The sequence below is a fragment of the Pungitius pungitius genome, chromosome 1 (assembly GCF_949316345.1).
Source record: "Pungitius pungitius chromosome 1, fPunPun2.1, whole genome shotgun sequence".
Taxonomy (NCBI): Eukaryota; Metazoa; Chordata; class Actinopteri; order Perciformes; family Gasterosteidae; genus Pungitius; species Pungitius pungitius.
In genome coordinates, this window is record NC_084900.1 from 24,806,260 (window position 1) to 24,822,260 (window position 16,001).

Genomic DNA, 16,001 nt, shown 5'->3' on the forward strand with positions numbered 1-16,001 from the left:
ATCCGGTCTTTCTTCTGACAGCTCATGTTGGTGTGCTTGCTACATATTCATATATTTAGGTGGAAATCCTTTTAACAAGCATCATTTTAGTCTGAAATTGTGTTGAAAGAAATGAACAACATGAAATAGCTGCCGAGGTGCAAACAAAGCCCGGATAACAACACACACAGAGGGAGACGAAATGTGTTCTCTGCTCTGGAAGACATATCTCCAATAGGTCTCATTAATGATGATGGCTGCATGATGGTGTATTAATGTCGTATCGTATAAACAACCCCATAAAGGCTGACTTTGAGGGCCGGTGTAAACCATGTCAAGTTAATGGAGACGTATTACACTCACAAATATGTAACCGGCTCAAGTACTGCTCACACATTCCAATTGCGATTGTTCAAATAGCAGCGTGGCAGTGTGTGAAACGTGCAGCTCCATGAACGCCAGGTGATCAACCCCCCCACCGTGTGGTCGAGGGAACGTCGAACAAATGCTGATGTAATTCTTCAATATTTGATCAGAGAATCATTGTGCGCGGGAGGTGCTCTCCGTCTCGCTGCGTCATCCGACACCGTCGACTCAGACAGCACCTGGCCAGCCCGACATCACAGTTAATCGTTAATTGTTAATCTAAAAGCATATAACGGGTAACTAAGAGACGTGTCCAAGTCGTGCGGAACAAGCCACTGTAGGTACGTTCGTTCTTTTTTACCGAATGGAAGTGTTTGCTCACATAAAATGACAATTCATATCAAAGGCACAGTCAGATGGAACTGTTTAAATGTATGGAGCCTAACCCTGCACGTTGCGTCCCTTTTATTGCTAACAAAAACATTGTTTTTAGAAAGAATAATACACATAATCCCTTCCACATGCAGCTCAGAGAATGCGCGTGGTTGTGAGAGCTGTGGGATCACAGCAGGAACATAGCCCCCTGCAATAAACGATCCGCTTGAACTGCTTCAGTCTGACTCATGAAGGCAGCAAGCACACATTAGTGTACTTTGTCTCAGCCACATAAGGCATGTGATGTGAGTATCATGACCGGAATCATCTCACGCTGTTTCTGGTTGTGTGTGTGTGTGTGTGTGTGTGTGTGTGTGTGAGAATAGAGGGAGGTTTCTTGCTCTAATGTCAAACATAGATGCAGGTGGTTGTTTGTAGAAGGAGGCAGAGGAGGAGGAGGCCTTTTTGCCTCACATGGATGTGGCGGCGGTCTGAATCTCCCACTTTGCCTGTTGACGGTGGTCTGATGTAATCGTCGATACATCACGGGGTGATGCATCTTTGACAAGCGCTGTTGGATCCGTCTCACCGCGATGGCAAGGCGGCAGGGCTCGGCAAAGAAAGCTTCCAAAGTCTCCCCGCATCGAGTCAGATGTTTGCACCGTAAACAAACACACCCAGAGTCTCCTCATTAAATTACTCCTTTCTGTCTCTGGCAAGAGGAATTTTAACATGGCCAGACACTCACTCATTCACTCTTTTTAATTATCACCAGGAACGTGATGCCAGCGAGGCCCAGCGGAGCCAATTCAGCTTGTGTTGTTGGAGACCAAGTCAGGCAATCTTTTTTTTTTGCCCATGTTGCTGTGATTTGATGTTTTTTATTCCCTTAGAAGGAACATTTGCAATGTGACTTGAGCTTAAAGTATATCTTAACAACAATGTGTTATAGAACACTGGATTCTGCGGAAAAAGAAGTGTCTGCCTACTATGTTCAGAGTGGTTAGTCACAAACAGCGTTTCACTTAGCTTGTGACTCTCTGTGACATTCTGCCTACCCGTTTGGTTCGGTTGGACACCTACTGTGCAATGACACGGAGAACATGACAGCTCGCCACAGCCCGCCTGTGTTGCACTTATTGACTGCGGGCTATGTGTCTTTACTCCCACTCAGTGTTGGCACCGATGCACTGGACAATCAAAGGGACAAGTCTTTCTGTTGTTGCAGAAAATCCAACAAGTCCCTGTGCCCACCCCGCCCCCAACTTTCCCCGGACAAAGGATGCACAGCTTCACAATGGGCCGCCGTCAACTTTGTCCTCGCTGGGAAACGCCGAAGGTGGGGGGGACGTGATTCTGCAATCAGCCCAGAGGCCACGGGTCGTGGCTTCCATGCGGCCCGGGAGGTTGATAGCTTAAATGCCGTTCTAATTCCCGGTGTTGAGATTGTGTCACACAATCGGGCATTTTCAGCCTCCAAAGGCTTCTCGAGCACATCTCGGCCCGCGCGATGCAGCACTTAGAGGAGCCCTCCTGTTGATCGTGCTCTCACGGCGCTCTGGACACGCAGAAGGTGGGAGGAGGGTAACTGCGACCCCCCTCCAGTCCACGCAGATGGAGCTGTCACCTCCATTATGGCAGCGAGAGGATTAAAAGTACAGTTAGTAAAGCCACTGCTGGTAACTTTGGTCTCGTTCGGAGGTCTGAGGGTCGCAACTTTATGTTGCTAAAAATGCAAAAAAACTGTTGCCTTACTTTAAATAAGAAGAAATGGCATTGTCACATATCTGAACCATTGACAAAGGGGGGCTGAAACTGAGTAATAGAGAGCTATCACTTGATGGAACCAGAACAAACAGCGCTGTGTCTCCCTCCGTCCCCTCTGTCTCCCACACACTCATTGCTTATTTTACATTTCAGGGAGAACAGAGACACAGATTGATATTTTGTATCCAAAATATGGTTTATGGATTCTGAAAAAAAATGATACAAATCAGATTTGTATTTGGGTTTGAGATCCTAATAGTTCTAATCAGTCTACAACTCCAAACGCTGGCAACTGATTTCAAAGTGCTGAGCACAATCCATATGTTTTGTCGTTTTAACCGATTAATGTCTGCTGGAATGCGGCACACAAGCTGTCTGTCAGAGAGGCCTCACAGCTCTGTCCCCGTGGCGACCTCTCAAGTAAAAGACGGTGTCCTGTGTCGGAGCCAGCGGGTGTTTTCAAATAAATACATCCATCTCGTGGCAATTCATGTTCACCCTTTCTGGTTTGTGAAAGAACTGTGGAGGGGCAAATGAATGGAGTGAATAAGTAAGTCTACATGTACTGTAGTGCAAAGGGTGGACATGTAAAATGTATGTTAAGTGTCCCAGGAACCTATTTCTGAAGAGGAGAGCATAGCGCACATTGTAATGCATCATTTTGACCCGCGGTGGACCTGTAGAGGCGTGCAATACAGCCTCTTCAGCAGCGAAAGACACACCGGGAGACGGAGAGAAAGCACTTTCCCCAGCCGTTACCATGGAAATCCAATGAATTTGCCATTGCTGTCTGTATTGACTCCCAATAAAACGGGTAAAAATGAATCTGCTTTTCTTGACCATTAAATCGGGACATAAATGCTGATGCCTGGTGGCAGGCGTGCACGGTCGAACCCCCATTTCCCTGTTTCCTTAGAAAAAACATACGAGCCAGAAGGAAGGGAAGGGGCCAGAGCGAGAAGTACCGCTTCACTTCAGACACACCTGCCCGAAGGAAGAGAAGCACAGACGTTGACAGAGATGCTATTTGGATGCCGGAGAGTTTGGCACTGGCAGTCAGGGAGGTACACGGCTGAATTTCAACACCACCTGTTGTTTGTTGTAGCCTCGACTTGAGCAAGTGGGGTTGGACAGAAAAGACAAGCGAGGGTGCCGGAGCGGGCTTGAGAATTGGACTCGGAGCCATGCAGAAGCACTGTTTAGTGCTTCAGGAACGCTTTTGTTTGCTCACCAAATGACTCGCTTCTCGAGAACGGCGTGACGGGACACAGAGTTCGGGGACAAAGCCATTCCCCACTTACCTGAAAATGACGGTACTTTCCATTTGTTTGTTGCCACCATGAGGAGCTCAAGACCAGCGCATGCTCCTGTGAGGGATGCCGTCATGGAGGCTCAACGCTCACTTTTATGATTTGGGCCGATCATTTCCCAGCCAGCCTGACCGAGTTATGTGACAACGCGAGAAGTAGCATCCAAGAGTAATTGCTCCTCTTTCTCTCTGTCTGCACCCTCTTCTTCAATAAGCGTTTTAGATTGCTCGCTGACTCAGTGGAAATCAGCCCAGATTTACACTTTGACTTTTTGACTTTAACGTTAATTGGAAATTCCTCACCGTAAGCTCGCCACCTTTGACAGAAGTCTTCCAGCCCCCCCCCCCAACCGTCTCATGTCCCACTTAAAAAAAAAAAAACAAACATACGTGCTTGGTGCCATGTGGGAAGGAGGTGGCTCAGCGTCCACACATGGGGGGTGGAGGGGGGGGCCTTTCCCACATTCCTCAGGAGCGTATAAGCCAGCAGTGTGGGCGTAGGCTAAATGGCTCTTTGCAATGGCTGCCTGGTAAGGCTTCCACTATAACTCACACATACATGAATACTAATTAAATAGTCATTCTCTCTCTCCCCCCATCCTCTGCCCAGTGTTGCCTTATGGCATTGTTACTCAGAGGACAAACTGCCTGCTGTCACATAATACACCATGTAAATTGCAGAATTCAGCAAGGTCGTCTAAATGGCTGCATGCAGAAGCTGAATTGGTCCACGGCTACTTAAAGTTACGACTGGCTGTAACAATATGTTGTCATTTGTTTACATGGAACACATGTCCACAAGTGCATTCACGTTGGTATTCAACACGTAGATCGTTATTATTGCAGGATGCACTCTGTTATGACAACGTGGCATGTCACAGCAGCAAAGTTTTACGATGGCTGAGTTCCATTTAGCGGCTTTGAGCCCTTGTGACTTGAGGCCTTGACACACCTGGGTTGCAACGAAATAAGAGGCAGAAAAAATTCAAACTTAGTTTGAGGGATTTGCCTTGTGCGTGGATTTAAGAGTTGCTGAACTAGAAAATGTTATCTTGTGTCAGGAGAGGCGCTACTAATATGGGTTATGTTGTTTTTTTCAGCAAATCCCACCATTAGCTAAATTACAGCTGAGGGGTACTGCATAGTTGCTTATTGATATATTTACATTCTGGGGGTTTGTCACTACATCCTACAAATAGTCATTTAATACTTCAATCCGTACTGAGGAAAACATTATATCACTAAAGAGGATAGATAGCTGTGATGTACTCGGCCTGATAATACAGAGGTAATGTGATGTGACGGAGGTAAAAAAGCCATTAAGAAGGTGCTCCGAACCAGCTCGGCACATTTATTGACCTCACACTGAGTATTTGTGTCTGAACGGTGATCCTTTTATTAAAAGTAGGTATCTAGGATATATTTCATCTCACCGCCTTGCTTTTCTCACTTGACGTGTTCATCAAACTGTCATGGCCTCAAAAGCAAAGCAAGGAAATCTCATTTCTTTCTGGCTGGAAGCAACGATGGGAGCTCAAATCCTGCTGCCACCGAGGTCACAAGCTAGCTGTCCTCTCTTCTCTGAATCCATCTTCGTCCCCTTCGCGCTCCATCTTCGTCCCTCTCAGCCTCCCTTTGTCTGGCTGTGATTTGACCAAATAAAACCGAACCGGGTATCTCCAAAGCGAGGGGACTGCCAAAGGTGATTTTTCAACCTGACTGCCTGGGCTCAAAGAGTTTCACATGGCCAGGCCAAATCTCCTTTCCCTCCAACTGGCAGCCGTGGATGAAAATATAACTGGCCTCTGAGCTCCGATTTGTCCCCAACGCCATTAGCTGCTCCATTATCCCTTTACCCTTAAACGTAATGCTCTGAAAATGAGGTAATGGTGATGTTTGTTTTGCTGGACCTCACTTTGTCGGGTTAATTTGTTTCATTCGAGAGCTTTACAAGGAAAGGCTACATATCTTTGGCTTCAAACGCTAGCTTGGGGGACTTAGCATGTCGTCAATTAACTACACGCAGCGCAACCGTTTTTTCGGGTTTCAGACAGGGGGAGTTGCTCAACGTGCATGCGTTGCGTTGACTGACAACATTTGCCATTCCATGGTTAAATGCATTTTTTAGTCTCCATTGGCCCAACCTTACGTAGTGCCATGGTGTAATTTAATAAGATTTGGTATTAGAGAACAAATTCAACAAGCGCAGCTTTTAATTAGAAATGTCCTGGCTGTGAAGTGCATCCTTTCACGCTGACACCTCGGCTATTGATCAAGGTCACGGGCAAGCTCTATTATGCCTGGACTCGGGACAGATGACAATTTATAACCGAACACTTCCAGCCGAACAGCCTCGACGTCGGCCCGGAGACGAGGACAGAGAGGGGAAATGGGGGGAAATGCAAATGACTCCTCAGAGAAGTAAATGTGCCTCTTCTGTGGCGCTGGGAAGCCAGTCGGCGATGTTATTATTAATCCGAGGTTGACCTGGCCCGGCCTTTTGCACCGCCGGGGTTTATCATCCACAAGGAGGCGAGGCAGAGTGGAGGCCGCACGCTTTCCCCTAAAAATGACCGAGCAGCACTTCCTTCTGTGCCACTCAGGAGACAAATTGTCTCAGATCAGCAGCTAGGCAGCTGTGTGACGGAGAGGTGAGATGTACAAGGAACACGTGGGCACTTTCATCATGACAATCATTCTTTTTTTTCCCCCTCCTTCTCCCACTCCTGCAGCGTGTCACCTGCTGCAGTGTGTCACTCTGTCCTCAGGAGCCCCATGCTGCATCACTCACCCACACACATACAGTACAGTGGAAAAGGCTCCCCCTAATTGGACGTGTAGGGCGCAGTTGGGTCTCTGGATTACTGTTCTCTTGCAAAAATGAGGGATCAGCGCACACAGAAGTCTTAAGAACAATGCTTTTGTACTGTAGTCGTACAGAACAAAGGGAGCAAGCAGAGAACCTGTCCTCCATATTCATAAGATGCAAAGGGACGCATATTTTAAAGGCTAGACATAATTGTATTGCTTTGCAACATCCAAACCAGCTTAGTAAAACAAAGCAATAAACCAGATACCTGTGACTGAAGTGGGCTCTTTGACTATACAAAGGTCGATGGGTTTATTACCCGTCTTAAATATGTGAACAACATCAATTCTGTTTGCTCCCCATTGACCGTTGAGTGTGTAAAATTTTGATAGCCCTGTAATATAATTTTTAGAAGTTCAAATATATTCTCAAACAGCCTGTGCATTATGAATATGAAGTGGCAGGTTCTATCTGTGCTTTACAAGCGTACTGTAGAATGACTGTGGTATTCCCCACCATCATGTTGGGGGGGGGGGAGGCACCCCCAAAATGAAAGTCACATAGGTTTTAGAGTGCCAGATCTCAACTAAAGTATTTTCCTACATAACCTTGTTGTTTTATTAAAGACTGCCTTATGTTATTTATCCGATGTCATTTCAGGCTCACACATAGTCGCGTGTTTACATTTCTGCTCTCAAACACACGCACACTCCCCCTAAGTCCAAGTTCAAGGTCGGAGGTTTTCATTTGCCAATCGTGCATGGACCAACAGCCGCGATACATTGGAATTCTCTCTCTCTCTCTCTCTCCCCAGTGATAAAATGCATTTCTCATTGCCAATGTCACTTTTTGGGCAATCATGTACATTTAGTCATTCTGTCTTTGTACTTTGGTATTAAGACGTATGGATGTGTTCATTACACATTTAATTCAAAGTGTTAAAATACGCTCTTTAGAAAATCATGAACCAGCTTTACGGCTTGTGCCGCCCCTTCACCCCCTCATTAACATGCCTGACTGCAGATGAGAGCCACCTTTTGATCAAATATGTTATTTGATACAGCATATCAAACAATGGCTCTCGCTTTATTATGGAAAGCCTCGGGGCAAAATGTAAAGAAGTAAGTTCCGGTGAGAAAAGGTTACAGAGCTCGGAGTGGGGAGGATTCATTTGGTTTGACGAATACAAATAAAACTGAACAATGATGCAAGAATAATACTTTAGTAGTCGTAATCCATTAAAGTTGACTGTACTCTAATGGAATCATTCATATCACCCTTAAATTATGAATAGCAGAGGGTGACAGTGTCATCAATATTTACTGGAGAGCAAAATGTCATCCTTTACTTTTCAAGAGGGCCGCCCTTGGTCCTTCGTCGAGTACAGAGAAGTGGAGTGTGTAGCTGGGTGCTGCCGGAGCAGAACCATTTCCTCAACAAAGCTAATCCTCCTCCTGTGTTACTTTTTCTTTTTTTTTTCTGCAGGTTTGGCAGTTCACCAGATAATCACAATCACTGTGTCTCTCATTATGGTTATCGCAGCCTTGATCACAACACTCGTCCTTAAAAACTGGTAGGAAAGATTCCTTTACTGTCAGGTGCATTCACTTTAGACGCCCACGCGGTTTAGCAGGGTTCCAGGTATGATTTTATGTTTGTTTTCTTGTCTTTGGTGCGTGTTTTTGTAGCTGTGCGCAGTCGGGAAATGGCCGCCACAACAGCCATCAGCGCAAGATCCACCAGCAGGAAGAAAGCTGCCAAAACCTGACAGACTTCACCCCGGCCCGGGTGCCCAGCAAGGTGGACATCTTCACTGCCTACAATGACAGCCTGCAGTGCTCACACGAGTGCGTCCGGACAGCCGTGCCCATCTACACGGACGAGATGATCCAGCAGACGCCCGTCTACAAGAGCGCTTACAACGGGAACAGGTACGGCGCGGGGGGCTGCGTACGGCACCATGTGGATACAGCTTTTACAGCGGCAATCGTCACGTTGTTAGGGTTTAAGGGCAGTAGTGTGAAAATGCTAAATAAAAGCACAGGCAAAAGAAGGGTTTGTGTTTTTAAAAAACAATGATGGTGAGTAATACATTCATCCATTCTTAATAGGATAGAATAGGCATGCATCCACATTTTCAAAGCTACTTACAGACTGTGTGGAATCAAATGCACCAGAAACTCTGTTTTATAATGATTCACGACGTAACTGTTTATACAGATGTAATAATGACATTAGAATGTTACAAAGGCCTCAGCCTCCTACATCTGTTTGCTTTTCAAACGCCATGGTGAGCATCTCTTCCTGCCTCCTACTCACAGCAGTTTTGATTCAGGCCTGGTCAAGATGTTTTTTTCTAACAATAACGGATTTATGGATGGGATGTGATAGGATGCTTGTTTTAAATCACTTTTGCATTATCATATACTGTATAGCATTAACCATCTTCATGAAAGGGATAAGGGATGCATCAAGCAGGTGTGTTTTCCATAGAAACCAGGTGTACACTTTCAGGATCAGGAAACGTTTATTGCCATAATATGTCAGACATACATGGAATTTATCTTGGCGGTTGGTGCATGACGGCAGACAGTACGACAATGGACAACAAACAACGTAGTGCAGGAATAAGTTAATAATATGTTATATGGGTAAGTAATTTGAAGCTATGGGTTAGTTAACAAATGAAGATTAAAAATAAAAATAAAGATAAAAATAAAGTGCACAAGCCAACAGAAAGTGACAAGTGAAAGTGACAAAGTATATGTACATGGAGTAAGAGTTAGTCAGTGGGGGCCCCGGGCTCTGTTGATGAGCCCGACTGCCGACGGGAAGAAACGGTTTGTGTAGCGTGAGGTCCTGATGGGCCTCAGCCTCCTGCCAGATGGAAGGGGCACAAACAGTTTATGTCCGGGGTGAGAGGGGTCTGCTCCTGGAGAGACGGCAGATTGCAGCCAATCACCCTCTCTGCAGAGCGGATGACACGCTGCAGCCTGCCCTTGTCCTTGGCTGTGGCTGTAGCGTACCACACGGTGATGGAGGAGCTGAGGATGGACTCCATGATGGCTGTGTAGAAGTGCACCATCATCGTCTTTGGCAGGTTGAATTTCTTCAGCTGCCTCAGAAAGAACATCCTCTGCTGAGCCTTTTTGGTGATGGAGCTGATGTTCAGCTCCCACTCGAGGTCCTGGGTGATGATGGAGCCCAGGAAATGGAAGGAGTCCACAGTGGTGACGGGGGGAGTCACACAGGGTTGAGGGGGGATTTGTATGTAGCGTAACAATACGCTTTGTAGAGTGTGGACGGGGTGTTCTGTCTGAGGGGATAGCAGTAAGAGTCACCTGAGCCTCAGGGCCTGCAAAGATGGTCACACTTAAGCCGTGTGTCCAGGACCATGGAACAGATTCATCATGCTGCCAGCGAGGGGAGGATCATTCATCTCTTCAAAAGTGTATTTAATCATTTTATCTATTTATTAGTCAAGGAGGGACGGCCACATTTTCAAGAACATTATTACTGATAATCTAAGGATTCTGGAGTCTTGAGTATGTGATTATCTCCTCTGTGTTGGTCTGTGACAGATGGTACAGTGTTCACGGTGGCACTAAATATTCGATTATTACAGCAGGTGTGTGGAGTCCTTGAAAAAACAGCTATCAGCGCGCCTGCTCAGCAATAATGTACCTTGAGAATATAAATATGAACCAACTCGAATTTGCCATCAGTATTAACGTTTCCACCTCTTCATCCCGCAGGCCCTCCCCCACTGAAAGACAACTCATTCCTGTGGCCTTTGTGTCAGAGAAATGGTTCGAGATCTCTTGTTGACAAGCTGAAGGCCGTTGCTCACTTCCTGTGGGTGAAAGAGACTTCCCGACTTCATGCTCCGGTGGGTACGGCGCCACTTCGTCCCCTCACCACCCCCCCACCCTTGATTGCCGTGCCGATGCTGCCCCACTTTGGGAATAGACGACAACTTGCCATATGTTTTGTTATTTGTGACATGATTATGCTGATCTCCATGTTCTGAGCAGAGATAAAAAATGCAGTTCTTTGCCGTATCAGAGGTCTCGTTTACAAGAGATATTAATTATGTATAAATCAGTATTTATAAGCTATACACTCCCAATTAATCAGTTCCCTCCTCATCTCTGGATCACTCTCATTCATATGTATGCCGCCACTCTCATCCTTACATCCAAAGCATATTGTTTTGAACACCCAGAAACGGAGTAAAGGGGCACTTTTTTTCGTGTTTTTGTGCGCGGCTTTAATATATGCCCGACCAGCCCGCATTTGAAATGCAAAGCATGAAAGTTAAACACATGCTCCCGGCCCACGGTGTTGCTTGGAAGCCCGGGGGGGGAGGTGCAACGTCTGCTATTGACCCAGATTTTCAGACGGAATAGATGGTCCGCAGGTAGTGTAGTGAGAGGACAGCGCCTCGCCGACGTCTGGACTCACTTTAGTCTCAGTCGGCTCGGCGCTACGCACAGAGTCCCCAGTGCGGAGGCCTTGAAACGACATCACATCCATTATTGTCGTGCTGCAAGCCCAACGTATGTGTTACACTAGAAATTTCAAAAAGGCCTTTTCAGGCCAGAGCTGGATAACAATTCCCCAGGACATAAAATCACAAAGTAGCCCTTTCTGAGTGTTTGTCTGTGCTGGAATATGAGTGATAATTGTGATTTTGTTCTCCACAGGCTCCGGTTGGAAACGACAAAACACACAAAAACAGCTTCTTTTGTAAAATTGTGTGATCACTCTTTGGACACTGGTGAAGATATTTATTTTTCTAAAGATGACAAGCAGAGCAGCCACAAAGCTGCCACTCCATAAATTCCAGGAAACGTACAGTCATTTAGATATAGATTCTATATACGTATATTTACCGGATGTGTGGGACGAGATTGTGGACGTCACAGGTGTCTCAAGGAAAACATTTGATGTTTGAAAGAGGAACCCAAGGAGCTGCGGTGGGTGGAAGGTGAACTGTATTTCTGAACAATGTGCCAATAATGCCACTATGTGCCACAACCTGGATAGAAGAAAAGTTTCAACAACAAGTGATGGACTAAACGGAGAGTGCTATATCAACCCTGTATCAACTACATTTTTGTTTGTTTTTTTTAACAAATGTGAAAGATAAAAAAATGCTACCAATGTATTTGAAAATGTTTTGAAATAGTTCTAAGAAATGTGTTGCAAAAATAATGGAAAAAGATATTTATAAGACGCACTATTCTATTAGTTTGAGGCGAGAGAGGAAAGGTGGGGGATGGGTAAAGAGAGACGGTACATGCTTTAGTGAACAAAACATTGTTTCTATAGGTCCCATTTTAAAAAAAGAATAGTTACGTCTATTTTTTTACTCAGTAGAGTCTGCCACAGCCCTAACAGTGGAGCACTCGGGATTGAGCGCTGTTAGCGAAACAAAGAATCACGACAAAGAAACCCATCTGAATCCGCCTGGTGCCAGCCGCTCCAATCGCTTCGCTTGCTCCATTCGTCCCCGGTTCGGCCCGATGGAAAGAGAAACCACGCCTTTCTGTGGTGCTGGATCACAACGAATCCCACAGCGGCAATTTGCCCCGAAACAGATGGGAGTAAGGAAAGCCCCAGCAGACTGCATGGAGCTGGACAGGACATTCATACTGCCTCAGGTCTGTCGAGCTCTTTTGCACACTTCACCACGGTCTCACTTTCAGTAGATGTTTGGGATCCATTCGAATGATTGGTTGTGATTTGGCGCTGCAACGCAAAAGCAAAGTGGAATAGATTTAATTTGGGCCTCAAAAATCAAACCGTTCATGCTACAATTTGCATGAATAGGAAAGAGATTGGAAAAAATTAATCCCCTTGGCAGAAAGTAGATGAATATCCCCACGCAACTCCCGGATTCACTTGATGAATTAATAACACATTCGGGAAGCTACAAAGTCTGAATCTCTGTCAGAACGTCAAGAAGGGCATGCGCCAATTTGTTGAAGACAAATTTCCATTTTTTTTTTTTCCAATCTAAGAATGTAAGGAAGCTGTGAAAAAGGCGTCCATCCCGGGATCACAGCGACCTGCATCGCGAGTTTTCAAAAAGGCGAGGAGGAACTCCTTCGAGGAATGTGAGGTCGAGGTCAGCCGGTCCGATACTCGAGGACAATATTCCCAGCATATCAGAACGCCAAGCTATCACGGCCAGAGAATATTGGGGTTTGTGCACGAATAGATTGTTTTTTAATTTGTGCCGACACGGACATATGATAAAGGGGTGGGGGGGGGGGGGGGGCATGCGTTGGTGGAAGGTTGGAGGAAGAGGATTATGACGAGCCATTCAGCCGTTGCCAAATTGCTTTAAACTGTCTCTTGTGTGGAGGGTGAGGGAACTCCACGGCCTCCACGAGGAGACCTCTCCCCAATTATTAAGTATCGCCCTCCGGCTCTGAAACACAGATTACCGTTGGGCTGCGAAGCGTTCCACGAATCTACTTCTTACCGTGCTGTGGGGTTTGTTCAAAGCACAAATACAATTCTGTAATTGTAAACCTTTTTTTGGAGGGGGGGGGGGGGGGGGCTGTAGACAGCAATATGTACAGGTTTCAAAAATGGTGGCGGATTTCCACAAATTTGCTTCGGCCGCTACTCCTCTCCCGAAGGATTCAAGGGAAGCAGAGCGCCGCGGGGCGGGACGAGCGCCTGTACACGCGAGCCATTCAGGGGGCGCCAGCGCGGCCCGGGAGCAACACTGAAAACTCCCCGCATCCTCCCCCCCCCTCCCTCACGAGCGACCCGCACCGATTCAGCCTCCCGCGCGGCGCCGGCCCTGCCGAGTTTGCGTCTTTGACATAACATATATTTTTTTGACCGAAGAGTGTTATCTTAATAGAAGGGTGACGGAAATCTTACTGTATATTATACACGTGTAAATGTATTTTCTATATATTTGCTTCTATTTGTGTACAGGTGTGTTCTATTTTTCGGGGCCGACCCGTTTTCGGGGGAAGGTCTCAGCTAGATCGGGGATAGTGTCTTTGTTTACATGTGTAACTACAGTATTGCTTTCAACAAAACAAAACTAACCGTGTGCCAAGCTTCCTACCTGCACTTTCAAGCAGTACGTGTATTATATCCTTAGCTAACCAGTATAATACTTCAGTAGAGGCTGCAGTAGAGACCGGGCAGTGATTTCCGGGTGGGACGTGGTTCCGAGAGGCGTCGTGATCGCACCCTGCTGTGTTCACGCCCAGAAACCAGCGGCTTTCTCTTCTTAAATATCATTTCCACATCAACTCTGAGTGTTTCATCACTAGAATAATTATGAAACTATTATTAAAAAAAAAAAAAAAGTCTAAATCCAACAGCAGCTGCCAAGTAGCCAACTAAACTTAACCTGGACTCGGTTGCATTCATTTGTCACATCTTCTTTTTGTAAATAAATTGCTACAACTGCCCCAGACAATGTATGATTTGCCACATTGTAATCGCTGTGTAAACTAACCGATGCGAGTATTTACGAGCCTTTGAAAAGGATCAGGGAAAGCTGCCGGAGGAAAGGATGGGGAGGGAAGAAGGTTTGTTAACCTCTCGATGCTGAATTGACCGGTTTGAGAGTTGCGCACAGTGACGGGAGAAGCCATTCACTGCTGTCCATTTATCAACGTTTTTAAAGGATAATTCTGGTTCATTTCAACACGAGCCTTGTTTATAATCTTTCTAACCCAAACAGAAAATGTTGGCGGATAGGACATTTCACTCACGAAATAAACAAATGAAGTCCAACTGGGTGAAATACAGCTCATGCCAGCACAGTTTGTCTCTAAACTGTGTAGTCATTTTACAGTTTGCTTCTATTGTCCCCTCGGAAAAGGTAGGGCTAAATTGGGGGTTTGTTTAAAACCTGACTGCTCATGCTTTCGTTGATTTTCTTATAATTGAGGTTGGGTAAAAAGTTTACAGAACCCGAAATATCCTTTAATTTTAACAGACCAGTGTGTAGGATTTATTAGCAAAATGCAATATTCACAAGAATATTTTCACTGATGTTTAATCAAGTGACACTAAGTTTAATCAAGTGACACTAAAACTAAATGGCCTCAGACAGGCCATTTAGTTGTTAAGGACACCATAGTAACAGGTCATATGAGAGAGTTAGGCTCAAAATACTGAAAGGTTAATAATTCAACCTAACATTCATGCTGTAGATTTCACCAAATTCTACACACTGGCCCTTTAAATAATGGAGATCTGTGCTGAAGTTTCAGGGGACTAATTCCTCATGAACCCCAGACTTTCAGAAATATGGGCGGCTGACCGTGGTGATTTACAAGAGAAGGTCTCTCCATTAGTAACACTGGACTTGATCAATGTATAACATCAATGTGACCTTATTGAAAAATGTATTACAAGGCCGACAATGATTGTGTGAGATTGATTCTTTCAAACATACAAAAACCAAATTGTTGAATCCTTTTGACATTAGCGAGTTCTTTCTCTGTTTCCTACGGTATGAAAAGGGGTCGGCCCCAAAATACTATTTGGCACATTAAGCCCACGGGGAGCTGCTACCTAATAGCAAATTCAATCGGGCTTTTTGAAGGGCTTCTCGACGAGGCAGCGGCTCTGACGTGTACCTTTTCCTCCGGAGAGACTTCGGCATAGATCACCCTTCCTCCTTTCACCTGCGTCTGAACTCAAACTGATATGTCAGGAAATGCCTCGCTGCTTCTTTTCCTTTTCGGTTTATGTTTCTGGATGGCTGATGAGCAGCGTTGTATCATAGCTAAGAGGGAGGAAAATGATTCCACTTCGCTGGTCAGATTCGATTCAGGAAACATTATTTCAAGCGAAGGCAGATGGTGGAGAAGGGATGGAGGAGGAGGGGGGGGGGGGGTTGCAGCTCACAGAGAAAAGTCTTGAACAGACACCAAAGACTTGAAATGCCTTTTTTTTTTTTTCCTACAGCAAATGAATTTTTCGCAGCTCCCATTTTTTTTTTTCTTCTCCCTTTTTTCTTCTTCAGCCAACGCTCCCCCTCGGCACAAACAAGCTATCAATCAGCAAGCCCCCCCCCCCCATCCACATGAGGGATGCGCCGCGCACTCGCTTGCAGATTCCTGTTTGCATGTCAGACATGCAGAGCGCAACCTATTGACATATTTGTTTTGAAAATGACATGAAGCCCGAACGTCACGAAGGCCGAGATTTGTTTTTTTCCCCGTAACGCGGGAGGAGAAGGATCGATGGACAGGCTTGTTTTAATCAAGGCCTTCAGCTTTGAGTGTAGAAAGTGATTTTACCATAAATGTCGGCCGGGTGAGCGTCGACGGGAAGAAGGAAATGTTCAACACGCCCGTTAAAAGTCAAATGCAGCGACAAAGTGTATCTATGTAGACTAATACG

General features: G+C 45.7%; 1 protein-coding gene across 1 annotated transcript in view; it reads left to right on the forward strand.

Moving 5' to 3' along the window:
* ajap1 (adherens junctions associated protein 1) overlaps positions 1-11,738 on the forward strand; it is a 35,035-nt gene extending 23,297 nt beyond the window's left edge. The window contains exons 3-6 of the mRNA XM_037478531.2: positions 8,091-8,178; positions 8,294-8,536; positions 10,361-10,494; positions 11,312-11,738. Coding sequence (XP_037334428.1) covers positions 8,091-8,178; positions 8,294-8,536; positions 10,361-10,433 — 404 coding nt within the window. The 3' untranslated portion in view covers positions 10,434-10,494; positions 11,312-11,738. The remainder of the gene's footprint in view (positions 1-8,090; positions 8,179-8,293; positions 8,537-10,360; positions 10,495-11,311) is intronic.
* Positions 11,739-16,001: the final 4,263 nt, after the last annotated feature.